General features: G+C 43.2%; 1 protein-coding gene across 1 annotated transcript; it reads right to left on the minus strand.

Moving 5' to 3' along the window:
• Positions 1-1,884: 1,884 nt before the first annotated feature.
• cacnb3b (calcium channel, voltage-dependent, beta 3b) lies at positions 1,885-13,248 on the minus strand. The gene is made up of 14 exons (XM_037478768.2): positions 12,464-13,248; positions 9,612-9,728; positions 9,241-9,363; positions 9,035-9,156; positions 8,204-8,256; positions 7,852-7,871; positions 7,574-7,654; positions 5,129-5,187; positions 4,849-4,949; positions 4,542-4,693; positions 3,863-3,958; positions 3,550-3,720; positions 3,420-3,467; positions 1,885-3,316 (listed from the first exon to the last, which is right to left on the minus strand). Exons 1-13 carry the CDS (start codon positions 12,506-12,508, stop codon positions 3,438-3,440), a joined length of 1,170 nt encoding a protein of 389 aa, XP_037334665.2. The 5' UTR covers positions 12,509-13,248; the 3' UTR covers positions 1,885-3,316; positions 3,420-3,437.
• Positions 13,249-19,939: the final 6,691 nt, after the last annotated feature.

Below are 19,939 nucleotides of genomic sequence, written 5' to 3' on the forward strand. Positions count from 1 at the left end.
GGATGCTGTAGCTGAAAAACAGTTGGAATTCCAGTTCATCCAAAAGGTTCTGGAGGGGGCTTTGTGCGGGCCGGCCCATTAAAACCGTTTCCATTATTGATCTGCTTTGTGCATGAGGGCAATGCCGTTTTGAAACCGGAAGGGGGACATCTCTAAAATGTTGCAATAAAACTGGAGGCATGTGTATGTCTAAGATATGATTGCATGCTGAATCATTGCCATCTATTTTTATTTGAATTAAAGGCATGAACTAGTATACATATATAGAGAGTATATATAAATAATGGAGGCATTAAAGACTGATATTAATTTAAAGAGACACATATTTTCTTCGTTGTAAACCGAGTTTGCTTCACCCTTCACACAGTGGTCTTAAAGAGAGCCGGTGCTGTTGTTCTTGTGAACATCGGACTGACCACAGCACGCCACTCATGCCGCTCCTGCCCTCTGCTGGTGATCGTGAGTCACCAGATGGAAATAAATAACAGACACAAATGTTACTTAAATGTTGTGTTTTAATCACCTCCTCTTTCAAATGTGCTACAGGTAAAAGTTGCACTCCGTACACGCCATCATCAGACACTGTTGTGTTACTTTTGTTTTCGGGTCAGCTCGGCAGAGACCAGATGAAACGTTGACATCTTCATCGACAAGTTGTTCAATTTTGGAGGTGGGTACAGTTTGACGTTAAGTGCATTTATTGCATCGTAAAGCAGACATATAAATGATAGTAGTGCAGTTCTACCCCATCAAAATCGAGGAGATATCTTGATAGTCTCAGCTAGTGTCTCCTCAATGGTGGACTTTGTATTGCATACAGAATTTGGGCGAGAGAAGCGCGATAGGAAATTATAATTGTAAAAAATTGTGCTTTAGACGCCGAAAGAATAATTCAACTTTTGTATGGATTTCAATACAAATTAAGTAAATAGAGGAAGCTAAAATCTGTTTGTTTTTTTAGTAAAAGAAGCTGTTGTGCTCTCTGTGTTTCATCAAGTGAAAGTTATGTACCTCAAACCTGGTCCTCACAAATGAATGTGGGTGTCGGTGGAAGCAAACATAAAAGCGTATGTGTAATTGTAAAAAGAGATGAATAACATGCTTTCTGAAGTGTTAAGTATACAATTGTGTACTGTGATTAAAATCCTTCTAGTTCCTGTAAGCAATGTGTGGTTTCTATGCAATTTGATGATGATATCTGCCTATTGAATATACAGTATATACAATTAAGCCTAAGTCTAAGTCGAGAGGCTCATGTGAGGATGGTCCTAAAAAGCCCTTCTGATAAAACAGGAATACAATACGTCATGCACATACATTACAGTATTTACATAAGCGCTATGCAAGCTGAATTCTAGAGTTTTAGAAGGTAAAAGAGGTTGCATCGTCGTCGAGAATCTCAGTGAGTTATTGAGATGTAGTGTGAGTGCTGTGTTATAAATAATGTGATTACATTGATTATATGAACAAAAGAGGCCGTTGTTGACTTTGCAAAGATTGGATTAAGCTTTTAGGATCTGCAGCAAATACATTTATTTGACTTGTCTTATGACTAGAAGTTGTACATATTATTAATTTATGTAGCAGTTTCTTTCTTTTCTAGAAATAAGAATTTGATACAAGTACGAACTTGACTATTCCACTAGAGGTCCCACTCCCTCTACCTATTGGAAAGGGCTGTTATTCACATGCTTATTTTAGCTGTAAATGCAAAATAGTGCTTTTTCAATACACTACTGAATGGCCGAGTAAGTTGTATTCAATGTATTATTCATCTTTAAATATATTGCCTTTGGACATCCTACAGAAAATACACTGATTTAAGTGTTTTGTATGTTTTGCAGTCCGCTTGGAAACTTTAAGAACAAGACATGATGTGGTTGATTCATTTCGTACAATTTATCATAGTCATTGTGAAGAAGTAAAATATATTAAACAGGCAATGGCAAATATTGGTTTAGAGAATTATGTACAACTGGTAATAAGGGTAGAGTTTCTGCAAAAAAAGGACAGTCAGCCGTCATCAAAGCCAGTTTGTGCCCTGAGACTGGAGCAACCAATCTGTCCTTTTTTTGGAGTAACCTACACATAAAAAATACATTTGCTTGTGCTTCAATTATGTGTCAAGGTTTTTCAAATTGTTTCAGAAAAAATAACTTAAACTAATTTCTTTGTGGTTAATATTTAACTGATATTTCATGACAACCACAGTTAGGGGTAAATTTTGAATCACATTCGCCGCTAAATATCTGCAAACAAACCACAGTTATTGTAAATGATCCTTCCAGCATTTATACATTCACAGCTGTGACAAAATATGCATATAGTCTTTTGATGTGCAAGTATGTGCTTGTCATGCATGAACTTTGCATCACTGTTGCATACAGATAAGTGAACCGTTATAACGAGAGCCAAGATATGAATCATACATCGTTGTATAGATAGTTGCTGTAAAACATATTTGCGAATAAACAACACTTTAAAAAGGCTACTGGATAAACAAGGAAAGAAATCAAGTTTTCATTTTCCTTGCATGTCGATTCCGCTGGAAAGGATTGTGCCTTTGAGGAAACATTTGGTTTAAACTGGAATGACAGCCGACAGACAGCTGTAGAGACGGAGGACAAACAGACTCGGGGTCCGTCCCTCTTTGGCCAAAAGGGGAAACCAGGTTTTCAGAGAGGAAACCCTGGGGAAGCTACTCATGTTTGTATTTTCAATAATACTGATAGTGTTGCTATGCTACAGTACTCTTTTCTCTCTTCGCAGGAATTTTTCCACAACGACAGCTGAATTAGCCCATGTGTGTCTGCGACTGCCACTTCTAGGGTGGGGGGGTGTCTGATCACACATGGGCTAGCTCGGCTCTGCAGGGTGAGAAATGGGACTTCCAGTGTTAAAGCACGGGGTCGGGAACGAGGTCAGGGTGGGAGGGAGGGGGAGGGGGACGAGGCGTGCAGGACTGCACTGGTTTTTCGTTACCAGTAGAAGTGTAGCTGTAGAAAGCGGCCCTGAGTTGTCGCATGGTGGTGGGAGCACGGGGCTCTTCCCGAGGGGGCAGCAGTGAGAGGTGTGGGTTCCTCTCTTGAATCTTCCTCCTCCTCCTCTCCCTGTTTTGTGTCTCCTCTTCCTCCAGCTCACCAGCCTCTTGCTCTCAGTGGAGGTGCTCTGCTCGTGTTGTCTTCGTCGCCCCGGGTGGGGCCACAGAAGGTGCTGGCTGGCTTAGGAGAGATGAGGGCTGCTGCTGCCCCCTGGTGGCGCCCTGCTCCCTGTGCTCTTTGACCTTCTAGTCTTCCGGAGGACAGCGCGGGGCTTCCTGCAGTGGACCAGAGGGGACATTTCCAGACAGGAAGCACCAGAAACACCAGAAATAGTAAAAGCTCAATAGAGTAAAGAAGACAAACATTATTCTATCTCACCTTTGTCCGTGGTAGTGATCATTCGATCAACTCTTGAGTCTCAGAAAACTAATGAAAAAACCAAAAAGGTTGTGATCAATAATTCAGGCCAAAATATGAATAAAAGCAGCAGCAGTTGTGTCTGTCTCACTTGTTGGCTGGAGTTAGCTGAGGGTGGGGTGATCACACTTTGGTCCAGTAAGGGGTTAACAGGGGCAGAACAGGGGAGATGAGTAGCTCGCCAGTAAATGTCCAGGTACTCTGCCAGATGTTCACATGCATCCTCCAGCTGATTCTCATCCAGGATGACGTCAAACATCTCCTAAAGAGCCAAATACATGAATATGGGCGGTGAGAACAGAATTACACCACTGCATGAATGTCAAAACTTTTTTGCAAATATCCTTTTCTGAGCACTTTAACTCTATTTAACTTTGTATGTTTCTAGAGGCAGAGTGACATACAGGTGGACACTGTGCTAGCTTATCCCCTGCCATCATCTGGACGTTCAGGTGTTTGCTTTGGGACTTCCCTCGAGATTTGATCAGCCTCTGAAGGACCTGTGAAATGGGAAAGAAATAAAAACCGTAAAAACAGTAAAAAAAAATACAAATTCAAGAAGTGAAGATTGTCAAACGCATGGCTCTAATTTAATTTCTCAATTTTCTTCTTTTATTTGGTTGTACGACGCCTTTGCATCACGTCTTTTTTTTCCTCTTTCAATATACGCTTAATGTGGAGAAAATTTCAGGCTTGTTTTAGCTGTGTCGTCAAAGAGAGACAATGCAAAGAATACAAGATGTGAGATGCAAGGTACCTTTGAAATATCTTGTATAGTCTGACCAAATGTATTCATCCCAAATGCATTCAGTTTACAGACATAGTACAAAGAAAAGCAGCAAATATTTACATTGGAGATGCTGGAACAAGCAAATGTTTTGAGTTGCTGAAATGAAAATCTTAAATAATTTAGCTAAATGATAAATTGAATGTAAAAAATGATCAGTTAAAGGAAGTGTTGATTCATTTTTCTATCAAGCAACTTTTTTCTCCTGTTTCGGGCCATTTTCAATATTGGTAATATTCAACAGCCACAGAGGCACTGTATAGAGAAATGTCTATATAGTTGAAGGGGTGCTCTACTTTAGGCGAGGAGACTTTGACGTAGACAACGATGGGAGCCAGAGAGGTTTTGAGGAGCTGTGCCGGGTGGTTGATGGTGTCCGCATCCAGGACAACCAGCTGGAGGGACTTGGCCAACTCAAAGATCCTCTCTATCTCACTCTGGACCTCCGCTGTCAACAAACAAGCAAAAGAAAGACACGGCGTTGTACGAGGTCCCTTTCTTAAGTACCAACGTATCTTCAAAGAGAGAGGACGCATCTATTCTTAGCCGGCGTTAATCTTTATTTAGCAACAAAAGATCAGAGACTGCTTTTCTCCCACTCACCCAAACTGGAGCGTGTGTTGGATCTCTCCATTATGGCCTTCTTGTTCAGCACCGAGCGCTTCGCCAGTGATAGATCAGCAGTCACCCGCGTAATGGAGATCCTAGAGAAGAAGCGTCTAATCACATCACGTCCACAACGGTTCCATTACAGAAGATGAGATGAACTTGTACACTCTTCCAAAAATAAATCCTCATCACCATGTGTCCTATCGACCTTGAAACGGTGTAACTGTACACCGGGCTGCAGCTGTGGAAGAGTAACACGGACTGACGTACCCACCTGCCATCAAATCTGTGCTTTAGGAAGTCAAACAAGGCTTTCTGCATCATGTCTGTTACCTACGAGACACATGAGGAAGAGGGGAGAGAAGTGAAATGGGACTGGTATTATTAAATACATACCAATGGACACACATTTAGCCCAACATTAATACTTCATTCACTTTGGATTTGCCCTGCTGACATAGTGATACTTACTTACTTACAGATGTGTAATCACGGGTCAAATTTTTATCTGAGGATAAGAATCGTTAACATGAGTGACAAGTGTTATTTTGATTTTTTTTGCGTGCGGCAGAACTAATATTTGTGATATCAATCTTTTGATTTTTTTTTACAAAAGATTGAACAGCTGGCCAAAAAGGTGATACGGTTGATATGCAGTCACAATGACATTCCTCATGAGGGAAATGGAAGAATGTCCCCACTGATGGAAAGGATCACCGAGAAAACAAGTCCTCCTCAAAGATGCGTGTTTCTTGTTGTTACTTCACCTGGATGTTTGAGTTACACTGAACAGGATGAGGAGTGCAGTGTTTGACGCCACAAGGCTGCTTTCGGGAACATCTGGATGATATCTCATTTTTGACACATGGACGTACCAGAAGTGTTTGAGACATAACCGTAGACTGAGCGGATTAAAAACTAGACTTCATGGTCCACCTCCATGGGACCACATTCCACGTCTCGCTAACGCCTTACATCACATTTCTTCTCATCTGTAAGGTCCGGTTACATGAGTTTGTTACAGTAAAGGCTCTTAGCTAGCTATGAAGTCAAGCTTAACGGTGTTGGTGACTCACGTTGTAAGTGACGGGAGGTGTGAGCGGTTTCAGCTCACACGAAGCTAAATGTCACTACAACATACCCAATACACTCACTCCCAGAGAATGACGTCCCATTTTACCATTTGAAATGAACACAATTAGCATATTCACAGTGCCTTGCATGTTTTTGAGGGGGGGGGGGGATATTACATTTCACGGGTTATTGTTTTCCATCTAAGGATGACGTGGAGAGGAAGAGAGTGTGCTTCTCGGAGGAAGTGAAGTGCAGCAGTCTATTTTCAAACTCTCCTGAAAAATGGATGGCCTTCACGATGAGAAATGAAGTGTACAGGAGTGTCCATAATGTGACAGAGAAATGTAGCCACAGCAACGGCGGGGGGTGTGGGGAGAAAAAAAGAGAGAGGGAGGGAACAATGGTGAGCAACCGTAGATACTGTATGCACAAGAGGGGAAAAGCTGAGAAAGAGAGAATGTCAGAGGAGAGAGGCAGCCTGGCGTTTACCACTGGAGCTTCCCCAAAGCACATCACCAGAGCGATGCATAAATATGTCACACACACACACACACACACGTGTGGCTTGGCACACAGCCGGCGCAGTTATAGAGGAGAGAGAGCGAGGCCCGAGCTCAAATGTTGAAGCACAGAGACATCGCGTTCAATCACACGCCTCACATTTCAGCATATTCGTCCGCGGGTTGGTTCCAAATTGACATATTGTAAGATTGATTGAGTTCAACAGCGAGGTGTTTTCATTCATCTCATCTCACTTGTGTTTAGGAGACAATCACAGACAGTAGCTGACGAGAAAGGCTACGCTGGCTGTCCTGAGATTCCTTGTTGTGTGAGCTGTAATTTCATCAGGATGTTACTGCGGTGTTTAGTATCAGTGTTAACGGGATAATGGGGGTGAGAGTGATTCCTTTCAGATCAAACCAGACGAGTCCACACTGGACCAGAATGCACGGTTCAGATTCAAGTCGAACAAACAATTACATGCGCAGGAAGAAAATACCAAATAAAAAACTGATCTGTGTCACATATTTGTCTGATGTTAAAAGTAATCAAAGTCTATTTAAATGGGTGGATTTAAATAACGGTAAATACCCATCTTATCATGAACCAAAGTGCTGGACACATTCAAATCCGGACTGGGTGTTGGCCCTTGAGTGAACAGCGTGTACCAAATTCAACGCAATTTTAATGTATAGCTTTTCACTTCACCTGCAATAAACGCCAATCTAATGGTGGCACAAGAAAATAAGTTATGGATCAGGTCCGTACAAAATGTCATCATGGATGTCTGTAAAACATTTCATGGCATTTCATCAATCTCAGATGTTTCAATCTGAATCAAATTAGAGGGCTGACTGACCTACATAGCCATCCCTTGAGCCAGGCTAAAACACAAGCATACTGAGAAAAGGTTATCACACAAAGTGGTCTACAGTAAGAAAATACCCATATTCTGGACATTATAAGCTCCAGATGTTTGGTGCTCAGTTGAGACACTATGAACAGTAGCATGAAAAGAGACACACTGTGGCTGAAAAACAGCAACGGCTCCAAAGCAGCTGCTCCATTTTCAACAAACCCAATGTAATTAAATCCAAACAATAATCAGAACCAAACGGAAAAGTAGATTTAAAGGTTGTTTCACCTCATATCCTTTCAGCGAAGGCCCCACCAACACCACCGGCCGCATCGAAGGGACCACATCATAAGGAGGAACAAGTTCCGTCTGCACATGCCACAAGCACACACAGGGTTTATATACAACGCGCTGACATTAACTTGGTGAGATAACCAATGCATTTAACTCACTAGCAGCTAGTGGCTGCTCTGCATGTGCAGAGCCATACAATGCATCAAGTGTAGCAGTGTAAATGAGGGTGTTCTTGAAAAATTAATAAGGCAGAGGCCCAATGGGAAACATACCTGTTTCGGCTTCTGTTTGGCTTTCAGAATACACAAAACAAAGATTAGGCAAGGAGGATAAAAGCTATTTTATGGCAAAAAAATATTTTAGGAGAAAATATTTCACTCTTACTAAGAGTATATTAACAAACATGCATTGCATGCTGGACCGAAGAAAGGGTTAGATTTGTGGCCCTTCAAAGAAGTATCCTTTCTTAATTTGTAGTGTACATTTTGGAGGGACACTAACACACTTGGTTTCCAAAGTCAAAGACACACGTTTCTTCTAAAAGTGAACCTTTTATCCCGGGAGTAACCTCGTGTGCAAATCCGACCATGTGACACAGCAGTAGTCTCCTGCAGTCCCACTTACCTGCAGATGGCGGGGTGGATCTCCAGCCTCCAGACGAAGCGTTACCTCCTTTCCTGTGGAGCAACATAATGCAAAGCTTCATTATGCGAGAATCCCCTCAGGAGGCAATTTAGAAAGAACAACTTCCCAAATAGAACAACACAGTAGTTACGTCTAAAAAATGAGCTGGTGGAATCAGGGCAAACACCGAGAGACAGGAAGACGGATACAGAGCCAAGTAGAGGAGTGATAACAGTGGACCAATCCCAATATCTTTGATTCAGAACTCTTGGATTGTGATACGCGTTTCTGCATAGTTCTGGAGGGCTTAGGGATGGACTCACAATTCTAGACGCTCACAATTTATAGCAATGAGGGAAACTAACAAGAAGGTCAAACAAGAGAATGGTACATGGGAGTGTGAGCTGGCATATTTACACAGAGACAAAGATGGTGCCTAGAAAAACATGAAATCAGAGGACTGTGTTAAAAAACTTTTCATAAATTTGATGAAGCTGTTTTGGCAAAACAAAGAAATAGATTATTTGAGAATGACCTCCATCATGTGTCCTAAGGAAAGAGCCTTGAGGATGTTCAAATCAATAAAAAAATGTCAAATAAATACCCACAATTGTAAAATTAGTCTGTGATGTTGCCATGGTAAACTGGTATGACGCAGCAAAGGCTTGTATCCTTCAAATTTATCTCATTTCAAGCCCCTGCAGCCTCTGAAACCCGACCATTTAGTTGTGACGTCAGTGGCGTCTCTGAGGGTGCAGGGTTGGAGGCCTCGGGGTGCCAGCGCACAATGGGATTTGGCCGGAGATCGATCGGAGGTGTGTGACCTCTGACCTTGCTGCTGCTTTCTGCTCCTGTTTAATCCTCATGGCTTCCAGTTTGACTGGGCTCGGGATAAAAGTGATGTCTGCCCCTTCCTTCACCAGCCGACCAATCCACCAATCATTGTTGTATTTCTGCATGAGAGTAAAATACACCGTTTACAACCGTTTACAACTAATAAAACTCTTGCATGTAACACACCATTAACGGCCTCTCACCTCTTTTATGTGCAGGAAGTCTTTTGTTTCAAAGTTAATAGCAGCACCTTGGACTGGACAATCTTCATCAAGGGCCCCACAGTAGCTCACATTGGTTTTTACTGCAAATGCTACCGGTTTGGACTGTTAACAGACAAATATACACATTACATTTGGCAATAGTATCATTGCTTTCAATCCTATATTGCTGGACATGAAAAAACTATTTTATTTATATCGCTCTAAATCACAAAATGGTCTCGAGAGGGTTGACTCTTATGAATACGTGAATCTATTTATGTATCCTCTGATTCTTTACATGACTCGGCTGCTTAAAAACGGCTCCTCAGGAGCTGAAGGTGAATTTAAAGACGAGCTCTGACATTTCTCACCTTGGCTCTCTCTAGCTGTAGCTGAGCCTGGCGCTCGGCTTCACGCCGAGACGCCTCCTGGTCCTCCTCCAGGGACAGGTCGGAATCCGAGGGTCGACTATAGGAATCGGCTGAACCCTGAAAGAAAGGAAGATGGGAGAAGAGAGAGATAACTGTTGCTTGTCCAGGCAGAGGGGAGATAAATCCACCACAACGCCGTTACTAATCGCTCGCAGCAGCTGCCGCTACTTGCTCAGAATCCCTCACAATAGAGCAAATATACATGTAGCTCTGATGGAGCTTTGTGTCTCCCATGTGTCTCCGAACCTGCCTGTCCTTTTCTGAGGCCATGCGGGGGCAATGGTACAGCACAGAGTAGCGTGGTGCGCTGGGAGCCCAAAAGTTGGCGGTTGAAATACCCGGCAGCCCAATGTGTCATGTCGAGGTGTCCCTGAGCAAGACACCCAACCCCTAATCGCTCACCAGGCCAACGGGTTATAATGCAATGTAAGTCGCTTTGGATAAAAGCATCAGCTGAATGACATGTAATGTGGTCTCACCAGCTGGCTGCTTTCCAAAGTACTACAACAACCAGCAGCACAGTACTTGTGGTCTGTTTACCCACTGAGCAGGGTGTAGAAATAAGTGACTCTAACAAGATTACTGATAACACAGTATAATACTTTCCTTTTTCTTCTCTAATCCAGGTCTGTATCAATAAATGATGTACGAGTTGTGTCACAAAATGAATCAGTTGTGTCAAAATGTGTGTCCTTGTACAGAAATCAGCAGATTTAAATGAAGTTGAATTGAATTAACAGAACTTTCTCATGAACTCCATATTTCCTCAGGGTTTGCTGTGGCGTTTTTGTTGTCTTTCGACAAATGGTGTGTTGGATTGTTAGAGTAAGCCAATGGGCCGGGCTAACGTTGAACCACGAGGCAAAATAAAAGGATTCTAATTAAGGCTCTTTTAATACACACACTATTTCACACTATTGGGTATCGAAGGTTTATTGGCACGTAGCACAACTCTTAACTAAAAAATAACGAAAAAAATAAAATCAATCACCCGAACACAACAACACAAACATGTCTCTTCTCTATGGATCAGCGCCATGGAAAATAACACAAACTCCTGCTTACCTCTTGAATAAACACACAGACTTCCCTGCTGATAAAACTCTGACAAAGATTGCCTCAACAAATCCTACATTTGTCCTCTCACTCCGTCAGTCCCCGCTGGATGCGGAGCTGGAAGCCTACTCGCATAGCAGACAGGAGCACCCACAGGAGATAAAAATAGCTCCACAACGTCATCCTCCTGTTACCTTTTCTCCCTACCTGTCTCTTCACTCCTGCCCACCACTTGCATCCCTCCTTTGTTTTATCCCACGCCACAAAATTGTTTCGGCTGAATCCAACGCAGAGTTTGTGGATTTCATTCAAATACTAACGGCTGCCAGGGGATGAAACGAAACCTAATTAAAGCGCATGGAACTCTGCAGATGGATGGACTGATATTCTGAAGGGCAGAAAGTCTCTTTAGCGCAAAATATATATGCTGTCTTCACCTTCTGTTTTCTGAACGCGCTGCTTCAATGTTGCGCACTTTGATTTTTAATTTGATGGACCAAAATGTACATTCCTGGTTAGATAACCAAAAGACCAATAAGAGAAAACTAAAAGCCCTTTAACTTAAAAGCACAGGAGCCAATATCTCTTTGTCTTGTTAACGTCCAGACCCCAAATCCTTTGTTACAGCATCACAGTAACATTACTGTAACATTGCATCCCAATTGAAAATACATAACAAGCCTCAATAGTGAAAATGTCTTTGTGTCTTTTTTTTGCTCCTTTTTTTTCAGTCTTTACAAAGCTATCACAGCCTTCACTCTGACAGCAGTGTAGCCATTGATGGACAAATACTGTACTGTATATCTATGGATGACATTACGTCGCTCCCTGTTAGTCCTCCCACCACTCAGAGCGCTTTAACACTACATGTCATCATTCACCTGACAGGACAGTGCACACCAAGTGCCACCTGCCCACCGTAACTAACATTCATTCCACTTCCAGCTACAGGAGCAGTTTGGGGTTACGTGTCTTGCCCAAAGAAGGCAGAGCCGGGATCGAACTGCCGATCCTCTGATTGGAGGAGGAACCTGCTCTGCACTGAACCACAGTGTACATGCGTAACGTGGGGAGAATGTCTACTCGTTAGAAAAAGCTGACACATGCCATGTCAGTGAGAGAGCTACTTATGAAGTTATATTTATGTTTTCTAAAAAAGAAAAAACTGTGAGAATTTAACCAATAGAACCAAACTGGGACTGAAACTAAACAGATCCTCCTCATCAACAACATAAAAAATAGGATGGATATGAATTGAGTATTGAATGGATTTACTTTTTTTTCAAAAAATAAATTGTTATTTGTGGTTCCACACACAGTTTATCCCTGCAAACCTGTGCTGGACGGGAAGGAGTAGTAGGATGACTTCATAACAAGACAGGAGATAAGAAAAAAAAATCCATAACATTCAACACATGGGCTTCCCAGGGAGGAACAAGTTCAATGTAAAGCTGTAAAGTAGCCTATTGAGTAGAAACAAAAAGACAAGCGCTGTGTGTTGCTGTACCATATGTCCAGAGAAGAAGGGAAAGGGGAGGAGGAGAGAGAAGTAGGGAGATGCTGGCCAAGTGAGTGAACAGGAATAGACTTCTGCCGAGACAAGAGTGAGACCGGAGGGGAAGAGGAAAACAGAAACAGGATGTCTCGGAGGAGACAGACGGGGGACTCATGAATGAAGAGACTGAGTTGGCATGCAGTAAGTGATTAAACGAAGAGGGGAGCATCAGCAGCGTTACCTTGTTACAGATGAGTCCTTTAGCGCTGGAGTCGGAGGCAGACATGATTCTGCTGCCAGCGCTCTCTTCTCCCCCATTGCACAGAAAAAGCAGAACCCTCCTCCCCTCAGCCCCGTGGTTACAGGATGGAGAGGGGAGAGAGGGAGGCGCGCTCAGCCTAAGTGTTTCACAGCTGACGTTGCTGCGATGCCTCAACAGCCATTTCCTATACAAAATTGATGCACTGACTGCAGCACGGGTGTGTACAGTTCAATGGGTTTCTTCAGCTTTGAGCCAGCATCCATGCAAGAAAATCAGCTTTTTCTTTCCTCCCCTCCCCTCCCCTCCCCTCTCCTCTCCTCTCCTTTTTCCGTCCTCTCCTCCTCCTCTTATGTTCTGCTTTAACAGAGCCTGAAAACGTGACATAAAATCAGCCAGGCTGGTCCGGTGTTTATTCTTTTCACTGGCCCAGATAGAACCTCTAAAGACAACTGAGTCTGCAATTCTCTTTCCACTGCCATGTCTTTGCTTTATAAGTGACTGCTAACCAAAAAGGGTGTGATGTTAGCCAAGGACCCCGGAGACAGAAGGAGGAGAGGACATGGATGTCTGTCTGCCTGCCTGCCTGCCTGCCCTGCACCATCCTCCTAACAGGAAGGTGATGCATGAGCCGACAGAACAGAAATGCAGCGGTGAGTCAGCAAGCAGCCATCTAGGGTCCATCACATGTCTCAATCAGCCAGCAAGGAGGTCTCTGTTGGAGGAGACAACAGTTGTCGTTCCCGGGCGAGTCAGGTCCGGCACGTCTTCTCTCCTCTCTGCCTGCTTCAGGCACTGAGGACCCTACTTTAGCATCCATTATGCTGGCAGCCTGCGCTGTCTCACCCTCATTCAACTTTGGCTGCTCAAGAATTAAGTGCACTCCACCAGGGCTTTCAGCAAAGAAATGTCTCTGAGCTATTTTTCTACGTGGGTTTTTTAGAAATGAAATGAAGCAAGCATAAAAACACATGCACTCACACACACACACACACACACACGTCTGTGCAGCTGAGAAGATAGGACAACTATTTTTCATCGTTAGAGATGTGCATAAAGCAGCCATTGAGTATCCGCTTTTCAAACAGCGCGATAGAAACGCAAAGATGACAAAGACAAGGAGAAAGAGCGTGTGTTAAACAGAGGTACAAAGAAGAAAAATACAGATGGAGGAAGGCAGCCACTTTGTTAGAACAATGGGACGTGAGATGAACAAAACAATCTTATTTATTTATTTTTGCTCTACAGTGGGTCTAAATTTAGCTCTCCTTTCTTTCCCCTCCTCACATCACAGACGGGGATTGGCATTGGGGAGAACATAGTGCAGGATTGTCAAAGTTCACTGAGTTTTGATGGATTCCCTCAAGAAGGAGCAAAGCAGATTTGAGACGGGCTCAGCTATATTCACTGATGCCATGACGCCCATCTGAATGTGAACTAAGATGCTGTACAGAGGACAGAGGGCCACTGAGGTCTGTCTCCGCTCTGTCTGCAGCATGCTCTCACTAACAGGATATTACATCTAGTGCTGTCCAATCCTCCTGGTAACGGGATGCAGGTGTACTTCATAATATTTCTTTTCTCAGCCCTTTAGTATATACAGGCCTTCACTATCCAGGGAAATGTGTCGAACATGGTTTTGTTGCTGATCTTGAAGAAATGGCCTCTTTTTTTTAACAAACAAGTACTGACATAAAAGACGAGTTTTGGTGCTCATATCATTTTTGTTTAACAAATGCACAATTTGCCACCACGCTCTGCACCAAGCGGGAACATAATGGCTTGTGAAAAGGCACCTCGGAGAGGACAGTGTTCAAGGGTTCCTCAACAAATCGGCACATTTCAGCGCAGAAGCTCTGCAGTCACCCGGCCCGTGTGAAGTGCGAGCTGAGGCAGCATTACAGGGGTAGGTGGATCATCCGGAGCAAGTGCAACCAGAGTAGGGCGGAGCGGATCAATAGGAGAGCCACCCAGATTGATGCTCCATCCTGTCCCGAAAGCAGCTCCACCCTCCTCCTGTTCTAATGTTACCTACTTTCTACCATGACTGTAATGGGCCCTTGGCAGCATATAAATAAACACATCCAAAGCATTTCAACAAAGAACTGATTTCTCACCTAACACGCCGCGTCCTCCCAGTGACGGCGCACAGCACGGAGGTTTGACAAGTTACTGATGTAAGGACGCCGGAGGAGGCGGCGCATAGTAGGAAGGAAGAGGACTCCAGCCAGGAATCATCCCCACTGTTCGGCTTGGCCTCGCTCGCTACACGGTGCATACTTAGCCCCCCCCCCCCCCCCCCCCCCCCCCGGGGATCCCTCAACCCAACTTCACCAAACTGCTTCAAAGTACAGAGAGGCTGGAGCTAACCCACATAAAGTTGTGTACCCACAGTGCAGCACATAATGCATCCCTTATTAAATCAGATGCTTGTTCGATGCTGACCTGATTTAAGTTTCACACGGGCCTAATTGGTGCGTCTTGGCTTGTGGGCTGAGCTCGCTGGGTTATCAATATGTAATGTTCACCCATTCCAGCTTTACAAAAACAGTGCGTTTTCTTTTCAAGTTTCAAATCTTAAAGGTCTTTAGTGACTTTTGTTTTTTTTAGCTATGAATAAATGAGAGAGAGTCTACATCCTTACATCTTAAAATAAATTAAACATAATAGAAAGGCTCAAACAGAAGCTCAACTGGAATCGTTGGCCCTCTAAACATTGCTGGCTCATCAAATTTAATCAAGGAATCGCACACTGATGCACCGCCCCACCCCCCCCCCCCCCCCCCCCCCCTACCACACACACACATATGCACGCATGCACACACACAAACGGAAAGCACTCCACTCCTCACGGGATAGGCTTTTAGTGCTCTGTCTCATGCAGTATTTAATTGACCCCACACAGGAAACCTAGCGGTCCCAAATGCACTCCCCCCCCCCCCAATGGAGAAAGCATGAACGCCTGCAAGTATGCCCACAGCATCCCACAACGGCTCCTCTGTCACACAACTGCAATAAATGCCATTTTCTGCTTTAGTGCACGTCGGAATTTCCACAGAAATGTGATTGCTGACAATGACGGCTTTGGACCTACATCAAATATGTTCAAAATGCTCCAAATGTGAATGAAAGGGTAGCCGGGCCTCACTTTGACAGCCGCATATACACAAACTCACATTCCTCAAACTTTGAATCAAAATTCCCGTAGCAGTTGAAAGGCAAACCTGTGCCTTTTTTTTAAATCATCGGATCAGGTATTCCTCACAAAAGGCGGTTTATCGCGGCCATCTATGCCGTTTGCAGCAGAGATGAGATGCAGAAGAGATGGCGCTGTACTCACTCGGTTGGAGGTTGGAGAGCCCACTCCCCGTCTTCTCCGTCCCCTCTGCTAGTCGGTCATGGTGTGCTCTCTCTCTCTCTTGGGCAACACTGAAGTGTACTGTAGCGGGCTTGTGAGCAGTCTATCCCTCTCCCTTTCTCTAAACCCCCCCCCCCACCCCCCACCTCTCTTATTCTCCACCACTCTCCGTGCACAACCCTTTGCTACGTCAGTGAGGCTGTCTCTGCTCTGCATATCATCCTTCCCACCCTCAATGCTGCTCCCCTCTCTTACCTTCATCTCCACCTCGTTTTTGTCCGATGGGACTCTGTATCACAGCCGCATCTTGAGTCTATTCGGGACCCCCGTCACGACGCGACTGTCACTGTGGCAAACAAGATTACGAGGTCTTGTTGTGCTGGGTGGGCTCGACTCTTAATCTCTTCTCAATGCTTTGGTGATGCAAAATCCTGACACACTGTCAGATCCAGAAGCTCAAAATGTATGTGGACGCCTGAATTTTACAACCCAATTATGATATGATTTATAATATTGATCTATTTCCAAAGTCCCCGACAATTCCACGGGCGCCTCAACCATTCATGGGAGGCGTCGACATGATTTTGGAACTTGGCTGCAGAGATTTGCATTTCCACCCACTATGCTACCTGTACATTCATGAGGTCATTCACTGATGGTAGGTGAAGGTTATGGCCCGCAATAATTTCAAATCCCAAAAGATGTCTGCGCATGTCAGTCAAAGACAGGGAACAATCGATTTATGGAAAAGCTTTGTGCACAGAGTCAATGTCATGTTGGAGCTGGAAGCTCTCTGTTGAATGAAATATTGTGACTGTTTATGGTTATATTAAGATTTCCTTTGATTGGAACATATCAAGCCTAGACCACCAGTACATACTGTACAGCTAAGACACGTGTTCAGATCCAGCAGTCCTAACACATTGTTATTTCAGACCACTGAGGATTTCAACTTGTCTAAAGCCAAAAGTTTAGAAACTGGAGAAAGTCTGGTGGTGGATATGTGTAAGTTTTCTCTTTCTCACATGCAAATGTGTCCCCAGTGTAGCCCTGTGTTCACCGAGTGGGTTTGGTAGACGTCATGGCTGGCGGTTCTCTGACACCTGCTCAGTGTACCGAATGTACCATGGATGTGTACGGATGCAGATGTTCACGTACACGTTTTTTTTATTAAAACTTTCCCAACCAACTAAACATTTCAAGGGAAGAAAAGTTGTGCATAAGATTGAGTGCAGATCAACAACATGCATCTTAAACTCAACATAAAACCATGAATGTGGCTGCAATGAAAATTCCCTGCAAAGCTGGGATTCATAATTCATAGGAAGGGATGCAGCAAATAGTTAGGCGGGGAAAGCAAAAGGAGGAGAGAGAGAGAGAGAGAGTCATTTGGCTTCTGCATGAGCAGTACATGTGAATAAAACATGAACGGATGAAGGTTTGAAAGTTAAACTCCACAGTGCATTGCGCTGAGCGAGGAAGGGTAGAGAGAGAACAGCTCCAGGAGCTGCACCATTGCATTGAGTGCAGATGTCTGTCAGTTTGTCCCATGAGAAGCGCTTCTGTGGGCAGAGCTACAGCTGGTGCATTATGGATGAGGGGCTATTTTAAGGTACAAGGGATGCTGCGTTTTGATTTTTCAGTAGAGGTAGATGACACCTGGCTCTTGCCAAGTCCTTTCATGAGTTGGTACAGTACTTGATGGGTTCAGACATGCAGGAACATGCAGCACTTGATCCAACACAGACTTGATCCCTGTTTGAAGGGCGCACTCGTAGAGCAGGGAGGAGGTAAGTGATAGTGTCACCGCACACACACACACACACACATATGCACATTGTGTAATATCTGACGAGTTGACGATGTGATCACGGAGCAGTTCCTCATTTACAGAGTGAGATACACCATAAGTCCACGCTCTCTGATTTGGTTTTGTTTGATGCAAAATCTAAATTCGCTTGAATCCACTTTCTAACTTATTCGATTTTTGTTGGTAGTACTTCATTGTTCAAAATCATTCCAAAAGGAAGTGACCCATACCTCAGTAAAAGGGATTGGCTGCTGTTTTTCAAGAGGAGAGGTTTAATTTGAAGTGAAAAACCGGCTCCAACATTCAGAGACTTTTATTACACGAGGGATGAATCGTGTGCAGAGGGAATGACTCGACCTGCAGACACACCATGAAGCGAATGAGGCTCCTCAAGGGGACCTTTTCCCAACGGGATGACTCTGCTTTGACTTTTCAACCACCTTCAACGCATCCAAACTCTCTGGGAGGGAAACAGGAATACGGAGGTGCAGATGGACGCCCCAAAGGGGTCCTGGATGACGGATTATCTCACAGGTGTAGGCCACAATTTGTCAACCTTCAGCAATTTTTGTTCGTTACGGAATATATATATATATGTATATATATGTATAGATAATAAAGTATTGTTCTCTCTATCTCGTCCATATCTTCACTGTTCTTCATATAAATCCTCTGTTTTCTACTCACCAGCAACGAGGGATCGCAGTATGACGAGAGAATTATTACATTTGGAAACAATCTGTGATTACAATTCCAAGTTATTAGATGAGTGATATCATGTACAAGCATTTTGTACACATGTTGCAGAGGTCAGCATCTAGATTTCCATCTTTAATATTTGGCTTTCTTTACATTGGCATGTTTACTTCCTCACAAGATGGCAAGGTCAAGGTGACCGCAGAGTTTGGAGACACAGTGCACCCCTTGTTAGTTCTTGAATGTCTATTATCCATTCACCCAAATCTTGTCTTTGATAGGAAAATGTTAAACTTCCATTTATTCACCATTATTGGTTTTTATATTTGATTTATTCCTCTATTTTTCCCGTTGTGACTTTTATTGTGGAACTGCTAAGATAAGTGTTACACGCATAATGTTCAGGATTATGATATTATTTTGAAAGGTTTTCTTTCAGAACATGCGTGCTGTGTTACCTTATAACATTATGTATTTAACCAGAAAACCTGTTAAGGCAATTAAGGACATCCACAAAGAGTTTCGCTCTTAAAGAATTCATAACTTTTAGGTCTATGGCGGTCCTAAAGATATTGGTCAACAAATGTACAACAATCGTGCTCTTAACAAAATCCAAATGCTAGAGTGCTAAAACTCAAATTTGTCCTATGGATAAAATGTGGAATTGCTCCACAGACAATGAATTGAGAAATATGTGATAATTAAACAGCACTATGGGGAAATGTTCTGTTTCACAACTGAGAACACTACAATGGAATAATAGAAGATACATTTTAAAAACATCTATCAATGTCTTCTTACATCATTTAAGCATTTGTTGTTGTCCACATTGTCCAGCGGTACACTCAAATCTTGGCACTGCAGATAAATGTCCCTTTCTGCGGCTCGCTGGTTCTTTTCACTGTGAAAGGTGTCGGTGCCAAAGTGGGAGTTGGCACCAACACCTTCACTTTGAAGGTTTAACAAAGGTTTTCTCCTTTAAGTAAAATTATTCTAATTCTTTAGGCCCTCTGAGTATTGGAGAAGCTGCCTTTGGGGTGAAACTAAAATTAAAAACAATCAGTGATGATTTAAGGTTCCTTATTTTTAAGGTGGAAAAAATGTCACAGTCTGCATTTGCCTACATCTCCAGAGATACATCTGAGAGGTCAGAAGACACGGCAAAGAAGGAAAGAGAACCAATTAATCTTGTTTTTGCTTCTGAATTGTTTGGTTCTTAAATTGCTCATATACATACAACTGATTATTCAGAGGAATTAATCAGCATTAAATATCTGTAATTTAGATAATCAAAAATGACCACGGTGAGGGACTAAAAATGGACTACCTCTATGGTTTGAATTAATCTATAGTGCCATCTACTGAAAAGTGCTAAACACTTCTGCACAGCATCCATTAATGCAGTCTCTTATCTGCCTAGCTGCACAATATGTTGGTGCTAACAGCAACACCTCTGCTGTGCACACACAAGTAGCTTTGATTAAACTATATTCCAAACTCTATTGCAACTGGATCACTGCTGTAAACATTGATACATATACAGTATAAAACTGCACGTAGGTTGCTACTTTTTAACATTCATTATTTGTCTTCT

Source organism: Pungitius pungitius, chromosome 1, assembly GCF_949316345.1.
Source record: "Pungitius pungitius chromosome 1, fPunPun2.1, whole genome shotgun sequence".
NCBI classification, from domain to species: domain Eukaryota; kingdom Metazoa; phylum Chordata; class Actinopteri; order Perciformes; family Gasterosteidae; genus Pungitius; species Pungitius pungitius.

Coding starts and splice junctions, on each gene's coding strand:
- cacnb3b (XM_037478768.2), bottom strand. CDS start 12,508: ATGTCTGCCTCCGACTCCAGCGCTAAAGGACTCATCTGTAACAAG. Junction 9,729..12,463: donor AAGGACTCATCTGTAACAAG/GTAACGCTGCTG, acceptor CCTTTCTTTCAG/GGTTCAGCCGATTCCTATAG. Junction 9,364..9,611: donor TACAGCTAGAGAGAGCCAAG/GTGAGAAATGTC, acceptor GTCTGTTAACAG/TCCAAACCGGTAGCATTTGC.